Source organism: Chiloscyllium plagiosum, chromosome 17 (genome assembly GCF_004010195.1).
Source record: "Chiloscyllium plagiosum isolate BGI_BamShark_2017 chromosome 17, ASM401019v2, whole genome shotgun sequence".
Lineage (NCBI taxonomy): Eukaryota > Metazoa > Chordata > Chondrichthyes > Orectolobiformes > Hemiscylliidae > Chiloscyllium > Chiloscyllium plagiosum.
In genome coordinates this window covers 23,272,368-23,290,946 of record NC_057726.1, presented here as the reverse complement: position 1 = coordinate 23,290,946, position 18,579 = coordinate 23,272,368, and the positions used below count along the sequence as shown (strand labels likewise).

Below are 18,579 nucleotides of genomic sequence, written 5' to 3'. Positions count from 1 at the left end.
AGCACCGCCTTCCTAACCTGCAATCTTCTTCCTGACCTCTCCGCCCCCACCCCACTCCGGCCTATCACCCTCACCTTGACCTCCCTCCACCTATCGCATTTCCAACGCCCCTCCCCCAAGTCCCTCCTCCCTATCTTTTATCTTAGCCTGCTGGACACACTTTCCTCATTCCTGAAGAAGGGCTTATGCCCGAAACATCGATTCTCCTGTTCCTTGGATGCTGCCTGACCTGCTGCGCTTTTCCAGCAACACATTTTCAGCTCAATGCACTGAGCAATGAAGTCAAGCTGCTTTGGCATCTCTCATGTCCCATTTACACACCATCATACCATGTGCTTTTCTTGGGAATGGCTCACCACTCAGTGGATATCCTGAGTGTTCACCATCACCCCTTGCACCAGTCCAGCTTTAAAAGTTTATTGTGCATGTAGACTGGCGTTGTCAGTCTGGAGCTGCCCTGCATGGTTGCTTACATTTGCCTCAAACATGGCAGACAGTGGTAAATTGGTGTCTTTCTTTGCCAACCAGGTCCTGAGGTCCACGAGGAACTCGCATTAGAGGTCACAGGGCCAGACCGTGCTAGCCTGGTCCATGGTTGCTAACTGAGTTAAAGCGGTCTCAGTTATTCAGAGAAATGCCCAACAGTGTAAGAAGGTCAATGACGTTCATCAATCTATCAATGTAAGTGCCATCATCTTCTCTCTGATACCTCATACGCACTCAGCCTCTGCTACTATACCCAGTTCCCAGCTAGGCTCAAGCATGACCACTCTCAGAAATACCTGCAACATCTTCCCCACTCACTCTCATCCACTCCACCGCATCTAACTCTGCAAGCACTCAGCACTGCCTAGTTACTCACACAGGATGCCTCCCACCTCCAACAAGTTGAGCTGGGCCACTCACTTTCATCTTCCATAATACCTGCCTCTGTCTCATTCCATGAAGAAAAGAAGCCCACAATAAGACAACAAGACTCATGACGTTTTTAAGACTTTGTAGTGATTGATGCAACTGAGTGGCTTACTAGACCATTTCAGCGAGCAATTCAGAGTTAGCCACATTACTGTGGATCTGGAATCACATGTGGGTCAGAACAGGTGAAAATGACAGATTTCCTTCTCTGAAGGACATTTGTGAACCAGATAGATTTTTCCGACAATCGACAATGGCTCCATTGTCATCTGTAGATTCTTAATTCCAGAATTTGTTTAGCTAAGTTTCTGGATTAACAGTCTCGTGATAAGCTATTGCCTCCTCTTATCAGGATGTTTTAAAGAAAAATTTACTTATGTGTTTTCCACCAGTCCCAGCTAACCCATTAGTTGACTGTGTCAAAACCAGGGTGATAATGGCCAGTTTCAATGGGATTCTCAGAGTGTGTGGCCGCAGAAAAATGATAGAAAATGGACAAATGCATGTGTTAATGAGCTGCTGGAAAACCAGCTAACTCCATTATGTCTGATCACAGGGTCCAACCAAAGCTAGTAGTTGACATATGCAGAACAGGTTTGATGACAGTAGGCCGGATACAGTAACATTATAAGCCAAGCCTAAAGGGATCCAAGTTTAGATAAAATCTTTTGTTTGCTAGAGGATTGGGTAGCTTGCTTTCCCTCAGCCAATTGTCTCAATGGATTCCCAAGCATGCAATGCAACAAACTCTGGACTGAAAGTTTCCCTCACTGCTCTGCCTGCACTAGAAGGAACAGACATGGATTAGTTGTGCATCATTGGTTTTGCACATGCTGTTAACACTTGCCCATCATTTTATGTTTCTTGTGTGTGCAGGAATGAAGAAGCAGAAATTTTACCAACATAGTCTAACTTAACAATTTGCTCAATATTTGGCTGTGGGAGTCTCAGGTCAAATAATGATGCCTAAATAGACTTCAGTTTTGGGTTTTTTTTGGCAGCAAATTTGTAATCTTCCAGCAGTAGAGCCAAAAGTTGGTTTACTCATCAACAACCAAATCACTCTGCACAATCTTTAGAAATCTGTTACACTGACAGCGAATTCACTTTAATAGTTTCTGAACATGAATAAAATTAGTTGAATATGTATTAACATTTAGGAAAAATGCACTAATTTTAACTGGCAAACAATATTCCATTAAAATAAAAGCAAAATACCATTGGGCGGCACGGTGGCACATTGGGCGGCACAGTGGTTAGCACTGCTGCCTCACAGCGCCAGAGACCCGGGTTCAATTCCCGCCTCAGGTGACTGTCTGTATGGAGTTTGCACGTTCTCCCAGTGTGTGTGGGTTTCCTCCAGGTGCTCCGTTTTCCTCCCAAAGTCCAAAGATGTGCAGGTCAGGTGAATTGGCCATGCTAAATTGCCCGTAGTGTTGGTTAAGGGGTAAATGTAGGGGTATGGGTGGGTTGCGCTTCGGCGGGTCGGTGTGGACTTGTTGGGCCGAAGAGCCTGTTTCCACACTGTAATGTAATGTAATGTAATCTAATCTAATCTAAAATACCATGGATGCTGGAAATCTGAAATGAAATCAAAGTGCTGGAGAAACTCAGTAGGTCTGGCAGAACCTATGGAGAGAGAGAAGAAGAGTTATGTGTCAATCTTAGTTCAGTCAATTTCAAAATCCTTAGGGCAGAAAGTGAATACAACATGGAGTTTTTGAGGCTGTGTAAACAGCTATTCGAAGTCAGTAAAAAGGCTGTCAAATTTCTTCCTGATAGAATCCCTACAGTGCGGAAGCAGGCCATTTGGCCAATGAAGTCCACACTGATCCTCTGAAGAGCATTCCACCCAGACCTAGAAAGATTTGCTGGCTCTGCTTTCCTTTGTGCTCCTACTAATACCTGACTATTTTAGTGGAAATTCTGGCAGGGTCATTTACCTTCCTGTACCCCTGCCTACTCTTCAGTTTTTGCTGCTGTGCTGTCAAATTGCAAGTAATGGCATGGGAGGCTGAGGTGGTTTCAGCCTGGAGAGTACTCGCTTTTGGTTTTCATGCATTGACTCAGGAATGAAAGGCAGAATTCCTGAGTGTTTGTTCATAGAAAATTGGAATGCTTGCAGTAACAAAAAGGGTGGCAATGATCTCAGCATATGTACAAATGAATAGTTATAATTTACTACTTGATTTTATCCATTTTAGCATTTATACCTACTGCTCAATATGACAAAATTGTCAGTAAACCATCATGCATAATATATTAAGATCTGTGCAATTTTTACAAATAAATGTACACGTTAAGCTTATATTAACTTTGTCTATAAATGTTTCTTGAACAACAGGCCTGGCCTGGCTTGATGGTACCAACGTCACATATAATAACTGGTCCCCGGAACATCAGTCTTCTTCAGCAGTGATCTGTGCTTACATCCTCAAGAACTCTGGACACTTCTGGATGGGTACAACCAACTGCAACCAAGAGTTTTACTTCATTTGTGAATTAAGTAAGCAAGATTTATTTTCTATTTCCTCAGTACTGCAGTTAATGTAGATCCTAGAATAGCACAGTTGGTATGACATGATATTACTGGTTAAGTGTAACAGAGTGCTGTACACAAACAAAAAATCCCTTTAGTAGCTATCTCCTAGTTTCCTTCTCTCCATCGTTCTGTTGAAATTCTGGTCCTTCTCTGCAAAGTTGTTTTTTGTGGTACTTGTTTTAATTTTACAAGGAGTCTTTAACTTATTGATCATATTGTGTCATACAAGGTTCTGAAGGGGTTTGACAGGGTAGATGGCGAGAAGATGTTTCCACTAGTAGTGGCAACAAGAGACATAGTTACCGAATAAGGGGACACAGTTAAAACAGAGGTGTGAAGGAATTTCTTCTCCCGGAGGTTATTGAATATTTGAACTTCTCCATCCCAGAGAATTCTTAAAGCTGGATCGCTGCAAGTAATAAAAGAGGCAGTAGATAGATTTTTGAGATATTTGGGAGTTAGGGCTATGATGAGCTGTCATGAAAGAGGCGTTGAAGCCTGGGACAGGTCAGCCATATCTTCATAGAATCCCTACAGTGTGGAAGCAGGCCATTCAACCCATTAAATCCACACTTACCCTCTGAAGAGCATCCCACCCAGATCTACCCTCCTACCCTATCCCCGTAACACTTAATATCCCATGGCTAGCCTGCACATCCCTAGACACTATGGGCAATTTAGCATGGCCAATCCACCAAACCTGCAAATCTTTGGCTGTGGGAGGAAATTGGTGCGTCCAGAGGAAACCTATGTAGACATCAGGAGAATGTGCAAACTCCACATTGACATTGGCCCAAGGGTGGAATTGAACCCGGATCCCTGGTGCTGTGAGATAGCAGTGTTAACCATTGTGGCACCTTATTGAATAGCAGGGCACACCTCAGGGAACAAATTCCTGCTCCTATTTCTTAGGTTCCTAAATCTCACTTTGTCTCCAAATATCTACTGGATGCCTTCCAGCATCCACTTGCAGTGAATTATATGGCCTTCTGATGGCATACTTGACAGCAGAGGAGGTACATGTAAAATAAAGCATATGGTCAGAATGCTGCTTTTTTGCCTCTTCCCATCTTGTCCCACATACTACGGGGTTGGGGGGTGGGGCAAGGGCAGGGCAACTATATGTCAGAAAGAAAACCTACCCTTAGGCTTATTAATGCCCTTAAATGAACAATGAGTGTCCCCCCTCCTCAGCAAATGTTTGGTCTGGAGGGTAAGCAGAAGCAAGGCAGGCAGCCAACAGCTTGAACAGAATGGGCTAGATATCTGCTTTAGGGAAACTCACTCCCATGCCTCAGCTTTTCCACACACTCCTCCTGCTCATTGGCATCTCTCAGCCATGTCCATGAAAGATCCCCTTGAAGTCTGGTCCCCATCTTCACTTCTTACTCTGAACTTCTGTAGTCCTAGCAATGGCCTCTACTGCCTTCCAGCACAGCTGGAACTAGACAGCTGCCAGCCAGCCAGTCAGATTGATGAGCAATACTTTAGGGCTCCATGACCTGTCTCAGTCTGCATTAATTAAAGCCTCTCCCTGTGTATTATCATGGCAGGCCAGCCACATTTCACCTTGGAAAGTGCTGAACAATTACTAGGTCAGGGAGGGATGGTGCTGGGGTTGGCGGCATCAAGTAATCTATTCCATGCCCAGCCCCTCACCCCAATAAAATCCAGCCTCTTGTTTCTGATATATGCTCTCTTTTACTATTCAACCTTTTGTATTTAACTGCATGTTGCTTAAGGCACCAAGACCAAGAAATTTAATGATACCATACAATTTGTCATGCACTGAAACCTCTAATTTGAGAGGCAGCAGGTGCACATTTCACACTGTATGCTTATTATGCACCATTTTGGTAAAGGGGCCTGGGATAGGAAGCTTAACTGAAGCAGGTTTATGAAAATGAGGTTTCTGCGCATCAATGTGAGATTCCTCAAGTGAACACCTGTTCTGAGTACTGCAACTGGAAATGAGGAATTGAAGTGAGAGCAGCTATGTCCATTGAGTATCTTCTAGAATTTGTTAGCAATTTAGTACATTTCAAAGGCCAGATAGAGTGGCATAAAACTTTAGTGGCTCTGAAGGGGTCTCCCTGAAATTGGAAACTCTTACTAAACCTGGAATTCTCAGATTCTTTACCCCAATTGTTGGAAGAATTTGAATTTGAGATGAGTTAATGTCAAAATGTTTATTTTAAATGCATTATGCGTTTTAGTTGTTGTACAATTGTGAAGTGGTTGAGAAAGCACCACAAGGTAGTAAGAAGGCTGGTTTGAGCTGACAATTAATGACGTGATGCTTCTGTTTTCTATATGGTAATTTTGTTTTTCTCAAGTTGTGTTGTCTTTATCACAGAGTCTGACCAAGCATTTGCCTGCGACCACTTTAATGCCACACTACAGTGTCCATCTGGCAATGTGATTGAAATTGATAGTAGCTTTTATGGCCGTAAATCTCTCACTTACTGTTCCTCTGAGATTGTAGCTCCAACTGAGTCACAGGAATGCAGCTGGATTGATGTGAAAGAAAAAGTAGCAGGTAACTGTTCTGTGATAACTGTCTAGAGATTAAGTACTATATGTAGAATTGCTCAAATTTTCCTAGTCTTTTTATTTACCTTATATTCCTGTCTGTTTTAAATAATAGATGGAAACTTTGGATGTTTGTACTTTACACCAACCCAGTACTGATATCCTAAGAAGATAATTAGAACAGTAATCTGTTTCCTTCCTTGATGTTTCATGTTCTGCAAGTGACTTTTCTTCATTCATGATCTTCTGCTTCAAAAACTATTCCTTATTTGAGACCAGTGACCAGCCTTGAGTGCTGTGTCAGTAACAGTCTAGTGCAAGTCACTAAGTGATGCTGAACAGAGACAAGGACTTTTGTTTACTTCACAACATTGAGTAAATCATGGTTAAATCTATCAGTACGTCATTGTGTGTGGAAGATGGCTTTGTGCTTGATCTCTATAATCCACTGCTGTGAATAATAGTTTTCTACATCAAAATAGTTGCACAATAATGTGGATTTATTGGTAGAACGTTCATTTTGGCAAGTTGGCAAATATCATATTTCTTTAGGAAACAAATATAACCTCGAGTTTTATCTTTAAGGACTGTGCCATGGGCTACAGGCTTGCCAAGCTACAGCCGATCAAGCAACCTTTGGAAACCTTTGTCCAAGATTAGGCAATTATCTTGTCATAGACTACCACTGCAAAGAAGGTAGGAGATGCAACAACACATTTTCTCGTCAACAATTTCAAAAAAACACTAGCAGCATTACATCATACTAAATGAAACTAGTGTACTCAATCTTAGATATTTGCATGAAATTATTTTTCTACTGTTTCAATCAAGACATTTGAAATTTGCTTCTGTAATCAATGGAAAACCCTCAACAACATAGGGCTGCTCCTGTACCTTATGGCCTATTCAAAGGTCATGGGGAGAGGGCAGGAGAATGGGGTTGAGAAAACGATCAGCTACGATCGAACAGCGAAGGAGTCTCAATGGTCTGAAAGGCCTAATTCTATTCTTATTTCTTATGGCCTTATGAACGTGGATAGAGTGACCATTTGAAAATAAGTTCAAAGACATGTGAGACATGCTCTCATGTTGATAACCCATCTCAATGAAAGTACTCCATAGCATTAATTACTTCATGAGACTTAAAATTTGTATAATATTTTACTTAGGTCTCCGTTTGCTGGTGGATGATGTATACTCAATCCTAGAAAATGTCACCATCTCTCCAAACTGGTTGCTACATCCATATTCTGGAAACCTCACCTGCGCACTTAACACTGGTGATGGCTTTGTGATTGATCCCTACAACCCACTGCTGTGAGTAATGCTTGAAAATAAGATTAGCAGGAATAATGGGTGCACGTATAGGTATCTTGGAGTTTGCTCATCTTTTGATTTACTAAAAAACAACCCCACAACTGACCACACTTCCTTTTCATCTTTTATTTTGAACATTTTTCCTGCCTAAATCCTGAAGTGATACACTTGACATGAATGACCTGTTGTTCATCAGCATTCTCAAAATATTTTGTGATAAAGATGGATAAGTTCCTATTAGGCAAAAGAATCAAAGGTTATCAAGAGGAGAGGAATGTGGAATTTGAACACAAGGTCAGCTATGACCTTATTGAATGTTGGAGCAGGCCCGAGGGACCAAATGGATTACTTCTATTCTTATTTTGTTATTTTCAAATGGAATCAAAGGCTGATTACAATTTTTTGCAACAAATGCCAGCCACCAATCATCTACAGGTACCAATCTATTTTATTTTATTTAACTTAGGCAGAGATACAAAGTGGAAGGAGCATCTTGTGTAGCCACATTACAGAATGTACACATGTTCATCAAAAAGAGTGACTGCATTACACCATTGGTTGCTGAGCTTGCTAAGTCCTGAAATGGGTAACTGCCAGATTGAGCCTGCAGCAGAGGCTGTGGAACTCAATACAAGGAGAGTACCAAGCTTAGCCTCAATAATTTACCTGTGGCAAATGTACCTGTCCAAGACAGTAGCTGTAGGAGTGAACACTGCACAGTCCTTTACTCCGAGGGCATGCTCCATTTTATTGGGCAGTGCTTCTATGTTAACTGGGATGGATTCAAACTAGGTCTCACATTTTTTAAAAAATGAGCGTCTATGAGACACTATAGATCAGTAGCAAAATTGTATTCCACCACAATCTGTAAGCCCAAGGCCCAACATGTTATTCACTCTACCAACGCCAGCAAGTAAATTCGGGTTTGATAAATTTGAGAATATGCCAGGATGACCACAAGTTACAATTAAAAATGTGGTGTCAACCTGATGAGGATTGAGCTGAAATTGCATTGCCTCTACTATATCGAAACAGCCCAGTTAGCCCAATTGATCTCTGCTGTCGGTTATACGCTGTACAAGACTCATCTCTTTCTAATCACATCTTCCCATGCTGTTCAGTTGTTCCCTTCTCCCTCATGTGTATATTGTTATGATCCCAGCTGATGTTATTAATGACACCTGGATTGATAGAGCATATGTTACTCTTTTTGTTTTTTGTTGAAATAGTCTTGCATTGAAACACAATCACTCAATGCTGCAGATTCAGGTTTAATAACAAAACAAACATTTATTATTCCCAGGTCTCTATTTCATTCACTTCTCATCCCTCTCAGAACAAATAGCTACCTTATTCCACTTAAAAAATTGAACTACCACATGTAGTTTTCAGGTTTTATGATTCTGTTTCTGTTTGTTGCCTATATCACTCCTTGCTATCTTGTGATCAAGGAGTGATAATGGTAGATATTGGTTTTGATTTTTGGGAATGATGTTGTTTGGAATATGATTGACGTTCACAGGACTGTATCCATTCAAGATAGTATAAATGATTCAGTACTATGTTCTTCATTTTAAATACCATATTTGTAAGGTTTGTTTTTTGCCAAAAAATTATCGATGTCCATTTGAGCATTTGGAATTATTTCATTTAACAATGGATATTGTTTTGTGTGTAATTCAAAAAAGTCACTCTGTTCACAGTTCTATATGATTAACACTTTGTACAATCAAGAACGTGTGGATTTTTGAAGTAGCGCAATGTATTTCCAGTAAAATATTTTGCAATATGAACAGTAAGTGCCATTTTTAAAAATTAATGAATGTCCATGTTTCAAAAGACTTACAGTAGCAAAAGAGTTTCCATAAAAGTACTTATTTTTGTCAGCAACATTTAAATTCTGTACAAGCAAATGACTCGTAACAATTCAAGAAGTTAGACTTGCGTGACTTTCCTTTTTCCAAATGCTCTAAATTTGGATCCAAGTGTTCTTCATTATTTGAACCTTATTTGCCATTTATCCACTCAATGTTCACCTGTTAATACTTTTGTTTGTTCAGTCCTCCCCATTATATGCTACACACTCCCACTTTGGTCGGTCCCAATTTCAACAGCATGCCTCAAAATTCTGAATCCCATGAGTTGATAGATGTGAAACTAAGAATGATGCCAGTAAAGATCATGGTGGGACAGTGTTTCAAGAATGTGCATTAAGCCCACCTGTTCTTTTTGTAGCCTTCTCTCGATCAATTCGGACTCATATTTTCTTGACCTTTGGTTCATCATGAGTCCCTGATGGGACACATTTCCAAAGGCCTCCTGAATGTCCGTTTCACCTGTACTACATTGCCTTAAGTACTTGTTAATCTTCCAAAAGCTCTTTTGCATCAGTGCTTGCAAAGAATAATGGAGATGTCCCTGGGATGTGGAGATTTGGTAAATTTCTCCCACAGAATATAATTCTGTTTTCTGCTGGAATTCACTATAACTTAAGTGAAATGTAAGCAGAAATTCATGTCCTATGTATCCATCCGATCTGCCTATCTGCCGTAGACCTATATTATTGATGTAATTTTCTCTGATTTTACATGGCAAATATTAGTAAATGGTCAAATCATTCAATTATTCTGGTGTGTGTAGAGTTCAGATTATAATAGTTAAAAGTCTATCACTGCCAACAATCCCAGCAGCATGTATTATTGAAAAGTGGAAGCAGACATTTTTAATGGCTAAGACTTTATTTGGCAGTCAGTGACTCCAAAGTACAGAAGCGTATCTCGTAAAATAGATCTGTCACTTTTTTTTAATGCTGGAATTAAATTCTATGAAAGATTATTTATATTTTTGTGAAATACAAAATCCTATGACAACGCAAACTAATGAGATGACAGATTTAAACTTTTTGATGAACTTTGAATCATCACCAATGACCACACAATGGCAGCAATACATTTCAAACGCCTTTATCTTAGGAAATATCTTTATCTTAGAGACAAAATTGATTTACCTACATCAAAGTTAGTCATTAGAAAGTGATTCTCCTCACTTTTACTTGTAGATTTCAACTGGATTATTTTTGCTGTTTTATAAAGGCCTTCTAGCAATGTGACTCATAGGTACATGACCCCAGGACTCTTCACTATCAATGTTGAATGTACAACTAGCGATTGGCACGTGGTGGCACAGGAAACTGTATCCATCCAACAACCTATCAATGGTTTTGGAATCATCAAGTGCTGTAATGTTAATCAATCAGAAGATAATAACTGCAGCGTTCTGTATGGGGATCCTTTGTGGATTCAGTTTCAAGTTGAAGAAGGTACATTTTTTTTCCAGGTGTAGTTGTGAATATATGCATCTTCTGTGTGTCTGTTTATTCTGTGATATAAAGTCACTTTCATTTCACATTAAATAAGCAGTGTAGGCCATAATGAAAGAAATGCTCAATGGGAAAATAGCCTATAGCTGCCTTTATGAGACCTGGACAGACTTCAAGCATGGACAGATGAGAAACGGATCATATGTGTTTCACATAAATGTCAAATAATGTACATCTCTGACAAGTAAAGATCTGATAAACTCCTCCAAAGTATCCATGACATCTGTGTTGATGAGACGTCACAGAGGTCAAAGAAGAAAAATAGGGAGCAGATCTCAGTAAATCTTGTGGGCGGCACGGTGGCACAGTGGTTAGCACTGCTGCCTCACAGCGCCAGAGACCCGGGTTCAATTCCCGACTCAGGCGACTGACTGTGTGGAGTTTGCACATTCTCCTCGTGTCTGCGTGGGTTTCCTCCGGGTGCTCCCGTTTCCTCCCACAGTCCAAAGATGTGCACATCAGGTAAATTGGCCATGCCAAATTGCCCGTAGTGTTAGGTAAAGGGGTAAATGTACGGGAATGGGTGGGTTACCCTTCGGCGGGTCGGTGTGGACTTGTTGGGCCGAAGGGCCTGTTTCCACACTGTAAGTAATCTAATCTAAAAAAATAAATGGCAGTGGCAATAAATGGCAATAAAAAGATGGGCAATGACAAGGACTGGATAGGCCTATCTCCTTAAGTGTGGCAAAAGGTGCCAGAGAAGTATGGAAAAGTTTCAGATAGAATGTTAGCACCATGGAATTGTAATTTGTCAATAAAGGGATGCCACCAGGGGAGTCACAGAATATGAAATTGGACAATTGAGAAAAGATAATTGACAGGAATTTTATGATTGATGACCAAGAAATGACGACACATTTTCTGCCACTCCCAACAATCTTTCGGCCCAAGGAAAATATATTTCGTTCTAGGGCAATTGTAACAGTGACAATAATTACATTGATACAACTAGAATAATTAGTGAACATTTATAGTTGTTTGTAAATGAATTCTACTTTGTCTCTACTGCAAATAAACCCCGCAACTTAGTGATTCTATTGGACCTCTGGATTTACTGTAGAAACTTTGGCAGAAATCAGCAGAATCCCCAGAACTATGTTTTTTATTGATCTGCCAAAATGACACCAAAATGACAAGGAACATTCTGCAACGTTAATCAGCAACATTTATACATGTTAATAATATAAATTTTGTTTTTTGCAATCAGGTTTGTTCAATGAGTCTGATTAAAAAAATTAAGAATAATCATCCTCAGCTTTCTGTTTTATACAGGTACAGATGTGGCCTATGTAATACGAGCAGGAGCTATTGTCCTTCACACGTTTACTGTGTTCAGAGGAAGCATTCCTCAGAATTTCACTTTAGAAAGTCCTGCTCAGCTTCAGATAGGACCAGGCATACATCAACTAACTGTTCTCGCTAAGAATAATGTGACAACTCACGAATTATCTCAGAACATTACGATTCAGTTGGTAGAGCCAATCAAAGGTTTGGAGGCTACGGTAAATTCAGCTGTTCTGGAGTTAGGAAATGATCTCACTGTTAACATCTCAGTCTTCAGTGGTGCCCCAATTGAGCTACAGTTTGAATTTATTGGCCCTAATGAAACCTTTTCTGAAGCCATTGAAATTTCTGATGGAAACCTTGGGGCTTACAGTATTCCAATGAATTCTGAAGGTAACACACTTTCCTTGCTGTTTTTCCAAAATATTTACCAAAATGTCTGCATTTACTGGGTTATTTTAAACTGAGTTATTGTTTGTTTCAAATAATTATGCATTAAATGAGGACTGACTTGAAGCAGGAAATCAAGATACCAGGATTTATATGAAGTGGAAAAGTTAACTATGACCGCGGTACACTTATATCCATCAATTTATCAAAACTGTGACCCTACATTAGGGAAGAGAGACCAGCAGAAACTCTGGACAAATAATATAGACACCCAATTTTAGTCAAATAAACTCACCTTTGGGAACTCTGCAAGAAACCTAGATAATTGGACACCATGGTGGCTCAGTGGTTAGCACTACTGCTAGGACAGAAGGACTACTAGGATCTGCACAACAAGGACAGAAGCCCCAGGTTCTCACCTTCCTCCCCACCAACCCCCACATATATCGCATCATCCTCCACCACTTCTGCCACCTCCAAACAGACCCCATCACCAAAGATATATTTCCCTCCCCACCCCTCTGTATTCTGAAAAGACCATTCCCTCCGTGACTCCCCTGTCAAGTCTACACCTCCCACCAGTCCACACCACACTATAAGACCATAAGACATAGGAGTGGAAGTAAGGCCATTCGGCCCATCGAGTCCACTCCGCCATTCAATCATGGCTGATGGGCATTTCAACTCCACTGACCCGCATTCTTCCCATTGCCCTTAATTCCTTGTGACATCAAGAATTTATCGACCTCTGCCTTGAAGACATTTAGCGTTCTGGCCTCCACTGCACTCTGCAGCAATGAATTCCACAGGCCCACCACACACTGGCTGAAGAAATGTCTCCGCATTTCTGTTATGAATTTACCCCCTCTAATTCTAAGGCTGCGTTCACGGGTCCTACTCTCCTCGCCTAATGAAAACAATTTCCTCGCATCCACCCTTTCCAAGCCATGTATTATCTTGTAAGTAAATAGAAATAGCCCACAGTATTCCATGGGGTGAAGGTGCCAGGTAATTAAATGAACATGAACAGTGAAAGTAAAATTTCTAGTCAATATCAATCATATGCCACTCAAAAGCCACAGACAACTGACAAGAATGTTTTCAATGGTTTATGAAGCAAAAAAGTGCCTATGAATAAGTCTGATCTTCAATTGCCGATTTGGAAGACTACAGGATGAGGACCAAGCAGGCAAGTGCAGCAACCACATATTGACAGCAGATGGGACTACTGATTGTTATAGATACTACTGATTACATTAACAAGTTCAGATACTGTCTTCACTGGCACCTTTCCCTGCCATTGCAGGAAGTGCAAAACCTGCACCCACACTACTCCCCTCACCTCTGTCCAAGGCTCCAAGGGATTCTTCCACATCCATCAGAAATTTACCTACATCTCTACCAATGTCATCTACTGCATCTGATGCACCCGATGTAGTCTGCCTTCTTGCAGATCGTTTCAGAGAACATCTCTGGGACATCCGCACCAACCAACCCCACTGCCCTGTGGCTGAACACTTCATCTCCCCCTCCCACTTTGCTGAGGACATGCAGGTCCTGGACCTCCTCCACCGCCAAACCGTTACCACCTGACTCCTGGAGGAGGAACCCCTCGGATTAGGTGGATTGACTGTGCTAAAGTGTCTGTATTGTCAAGGGATTTTCTTTATTTATTGCCATGTGCAATTTGTTACAAAAAGCAGTATAAAGTGTTGCTGTGCAGACTAAGAGCATTAGCCATGGGGTTAATGTGGAGTTACAGGGATAGGATAGAGTACTGGGTCTGGATGAGATGCTTTTCAGAAGGTCAGTACAGACTCAATGGGCTGAATGGCTTCTTTCTGCACTGTAGGGATTCTATGATTCTAATTCCCAAAAGATTCAGAGCCTTTATCTTTAATGTGTTATCATGGAAGTGATTTTGATTGAATGTCTTTCCTTAGTGAGGATACCTATTCAACAGAGCATTCACTATTATGAGGCAAGTGAAATCTAGAAACATCTGTCAATGTTGATCTATTGATTCTAATTATATTGATATCAACTTTGTTTTCCATCTACCTGCAGGTACTTTTTTGGTGAGAGGGAATGCCATCAATGCCTTTTCGAGAGTTAGTTTTAATGTTGGAAATATCACTGTTGTAGCAAACACTTCAAATCTGATACACCATGATATGGATGATGGAGGTAAATACTGTAATATTTTATTCAATGATAAATAACATCAGCATGTCCCTGTAACTTTTCACCTCTTTGTTTAGGCTGGAAGCTAAGAGAGGATATAAAGTGCCACAGAACCAAAACAGAAAGTGTTGGAGAAACTCTGCAGGTCTGACAGCATCTGAGGAGAGAGAAACAGTTAACATTTCAAGGTCAACGTGATTCCGCTTTAGAACTGAAGAGCGAGATGGAAATGTGACAATATTTAAACTGCAGGGAGAAGTGAAAAACGTCCAAGGAAGGTTAGAGGATGAGGGTATCACAGAACAAAAGGTAGATGGAGTGGTATTAGTTACAGAGTAGGGAAATAGATTGTAAGTGTTAGTGACATAATATGTCAGTATTGGCGAAAGTACAGTCATGAAAACCAGGGACTTGGAATGGTTTGGGAAGTGAGGTGGTGGGTTGTCAATCAGGGTGGGAGAAGGGGAGGTGCAAAACCAAACAGAAGACAGAGAATGTGGTCTGAAGTTGTTGTATTCAATCTTGAGTTGAGAAGGCTATAAAGTGCCTAAGTGCAAAATGAGGTGCCGTCGTTCCAGTATATGTTGGATTCCCTGATATAGCAGAGCTGGGATAAAAATAGGAGCATGAGCACAAGATGGTATATTGAAATGGCTTTGACTGGAAGGTCAGGGCTATGCTTGAAGACTGAGAACAGGTGTTCCATAAATTGGTTATCACTTCTGCATTTGGGGTCCCCAGTTTAGAGGTATCACATTGTAAACAGGGAATACAATAATCCTGATTGAAAGAAAAACATGTAAATCACTGCTATACCCTGGAAGGTGAGTTTGAAGCAAGTTGCTCTTTTGCATCCTTCCTCCTCACGGAGTGATGGTGTTCCTTGGACCTACTGAGTTACTTCAGTGCTTTCTGTTCATTTCTTGTATCTGCAGCATTTGCAGTATTTTGTCATTGTTACCATAGAAATATGCTTCCAATATCAATTCATCTCATACTCAGACAATATAAACATTTAGGATGCCAGCCTTGACTCAATGATGTACGTTCCTGCCTCTGAGTCCGCACGATGTAGATTCCAGTCCAATGCACTTAAGTAAATCATAATGTATTTTATAACTGTAGATCATGTGGTGCAGTGGATAGTGTCACTGCCTCTGAGCCAGAAGTTCAAGTCTCGTCCCACGAGTGATAGCCAAGGGAGATGCAATATGACCAGGTGTTGAGTATCAATCTACAGATCTTTTCAAAATGCACCAATGGCCATTAGCAAGCTTGAGAGTGATTCCTGATCAACCAAGTGATAGAAGGAAAGTTGAAGCCTTTACAACACTAACCAAAAATCCAGACTTCTTCCCCTTAGTTTACGACTTCCATTGAAGTTGGTGGAACTGAATATTATTCCTGATGAAGGGCTTTTGCCCGAAACGTCGATTTTCCTGCTCCTCGGATGCTGCCTGACCTGCTGTGCTTTTCCAGCACCGCTCTGATCTAAACTCTGGTTTCCAACATCTGCAGTCCTCACCTTTGCCTATATGGCCATATAACCCAGGTCCTATTTCAATCCATTATATTTGATTTTTGTCTGAATCTGTTGGCAATGCATCTGTTGTCCGTTAGGGAGAATGTACTTCTTTATTACCCAACAATTAATTACTGAAATACACACAAATACTGTGTGATTCTTGCTGCAGAACCACTATTTATGAGTTTCCTGCAATTTTATTTCTTTAGAAAAAATGGTTGTTCCAAAATACACATGCACGATGTTCTATGTGAAGTTCAATTGGTTCAGACCTTTTGCATCTGTAGTGCTGTACTTTGATATAATCGCAGAATCTGGCACAAAAACAGAAATTGCTGGAAGAGCTCAGCAGGTCTGGCAGCATCTATGGCAAGAAATCAGAGTTAACGTTTCAGGTCAAGTGACCCTTCTTCAGAAGCTAGCTGCTTGACTTCCTTTTCTCCCTTTAATATATCTTATTACAATCAAATGTAGCTTTGACTCTCCTCTCCATATATCCTGTAATCACTTTAAGTCACAAATAAATCCATTTTAAAAAGTGATTAAAGACAAGAGACCATGTTGCTTCCCTGTGGATCAAGAGTCAAAGATATCATAGAGCAACTGCAGGATATTTGTCAGATGGTAGGTGATCAGCCAATCACCAATATGGGTAGAAAGAGATGGTCCTGCAGTCAGAATTTGGCAAAGTAGGCAGAAAATTAGCAAGCAGGAATTCAGAAGTAGTAACCTTGGGATTACCCCCCAGTACCACATGCAATTTGATCCAAATAGGAAGCTAAAACTGATCGATACATGGTTGGAAAGATAGTGGGAGGAGAGTTGGCTTCAATTTCCTGGGATACTCCGGGGGAGATGGCACCTCTTTAACCCAAGAGGTGTAATATTGTATGCACATGATTGCATAGAGTATAATGAACTAGATTGATGAATTACAGGAGCAATTGCTATGTGAGATTGTGATGCAGCGATATCAAAGATCTAGCTCAAGGAACAGTTGGATTGGATGTTAAATATTCTTGATTTTAGGGTGTTCAGGAAAGATAGGAAAGGAAGAAAATGAGGATGGGTGGTGGTTTTGGTTCAGGACAGCACAGCAGTGCTCGAAACAAATTATATCTCCAAGAGTTCAAGGACAAAATCAATTTGGCTAGAGCTAAGGAACATGAAGAGTGTAATTATATTTCTCAGTGTACTCTGCAGACCACCAATCAGCGGAAACGGAGTAATGCAACAACTCTGCAAGAAAATTACAGAGAGGGGAATGCATTAGACAGTAACTTATCTAGGGAATTTCACTACCTAAGTATAGACTGGGATAATGGTAGTTTTAAGACAGGTGAGGAGTAAAGGTTCTTAGATTGAATTCAGGAGAATTTTCTATAGTGATGTGTGCCAAGTCCAACAAGAATAGAGGCAATGTTAGACCTGTTTTTGGAAATAAAGTGAGCCAAATAGACCAAGTGTCAGTGATAGAACATATATAGCACAGTGATCATCATATCATAAGGTTTAGGATGATGTTGGAAAAGTACAAAGGGCAATCCAGTTTAGGAGTAATTTGCCAAGTCAATGGAATGGAACAGAGTTGAACCTGGACAGTACATTAGTTCAGCTTCAGTTGGTGTATTGCGTACAGTTTTGGTCAACAAACCTTCAGAAGGATGTGAATGCTTTGAAAAAGTACAGAAGAGATTTATGAAAATAGTTCCAGGAGTGAGAAATCTTGTTTATTAAGGCAGGCTGGCAAAGTTGAGACTGTTGACCTTGGAGAGAAGAAGACTCAGGGAAGATTTGATAGCAGTTTACCAAATCAGGAAAGGCTGGGAAGAGTAGGTAGGAAGAAATGTTTCCACTCATAAAAGATCAAGGATGGGGAGGCAGAGATTTCAAATGATTCACAAAAGGGGTAAATATGATGTGAAAAGGTTTTTGTTGACTCAGCAAGTAGTTAGGATCGAGAGTGCACAGCCTGAAAATTGAGGGAAGTTTAATCAAGACATTCAAGAGGGCAATGGATGATTAGTTAAACAGGGATGATGTGCAGAGTTACAAGGAGAGGGTGGGAGAATGGCACAAATTCACAATGCTCATTTGGAGAACCAGTACTAATGTGATGGGCTGAATGGCCTCTTTCTGCACTGTAATAAGTCTGAAATTCTGTGAAGACCACTGTTGTTGTGGAAAATGAACTCTAATTGGGCTGGTTGGGCTCAAAAATGTACTATCATGGTGTAATCTGTATTTAATTAATTTTAAAATCATGTTACCAAGCTCTGATAGTTTCTTTTTACAATTTAAACTTCATAAATAAATATGTTCAAAGATCATTCACCAATCTTCAGCCATTCATTTAAATAAACTCAGGATCATAGAATCCATCTGTGATTCTTTTGAATAAAAGACTGTTCTCATTGAAGAATCTGAAACTGAAATTCAATTTTTAATTTTATTTTAAATTTGGGCTTCAATTTTTTACTTGGAGTCTTGCATTTAAAAAAAACAGTCCCC

The 18,579-nt window shown here is 40.4% G+C and overlaps 1 protein-coding gene across 1 annotated transcript in view; it reads left to right on the top strand.

Moving 5' to 3' along the window:
• The window catches only part of pkd1l2a (polycystic kidney disease 1 like 2a), a 145,586-nt gene that overhangs the window by 15,800 nt on the left and 111,207 nt on the right, over window positions 1–18,579 (top strand). The window contains 7 exon segments of the mRNA XM_043707511.1: window positions 3,260–3,421; window positions 5,814–5,996; window positions 6,575–6,685; window positions 7,159–7,306; window positions 10,399–10,625; window positions 11,958–12,362; window positions 14,427–14,546. Of these exon segments, the coding sequence (XP_043563446.1) occupies window positions 3,260–3,421; window positions 5,814–5,996; window positions 6,575–6,685; window positions 7,159–7,306; window positions 10,399–10,625; window positions 11,958–12,362; window positions 14,427–14,546 (1,356 nt within the window).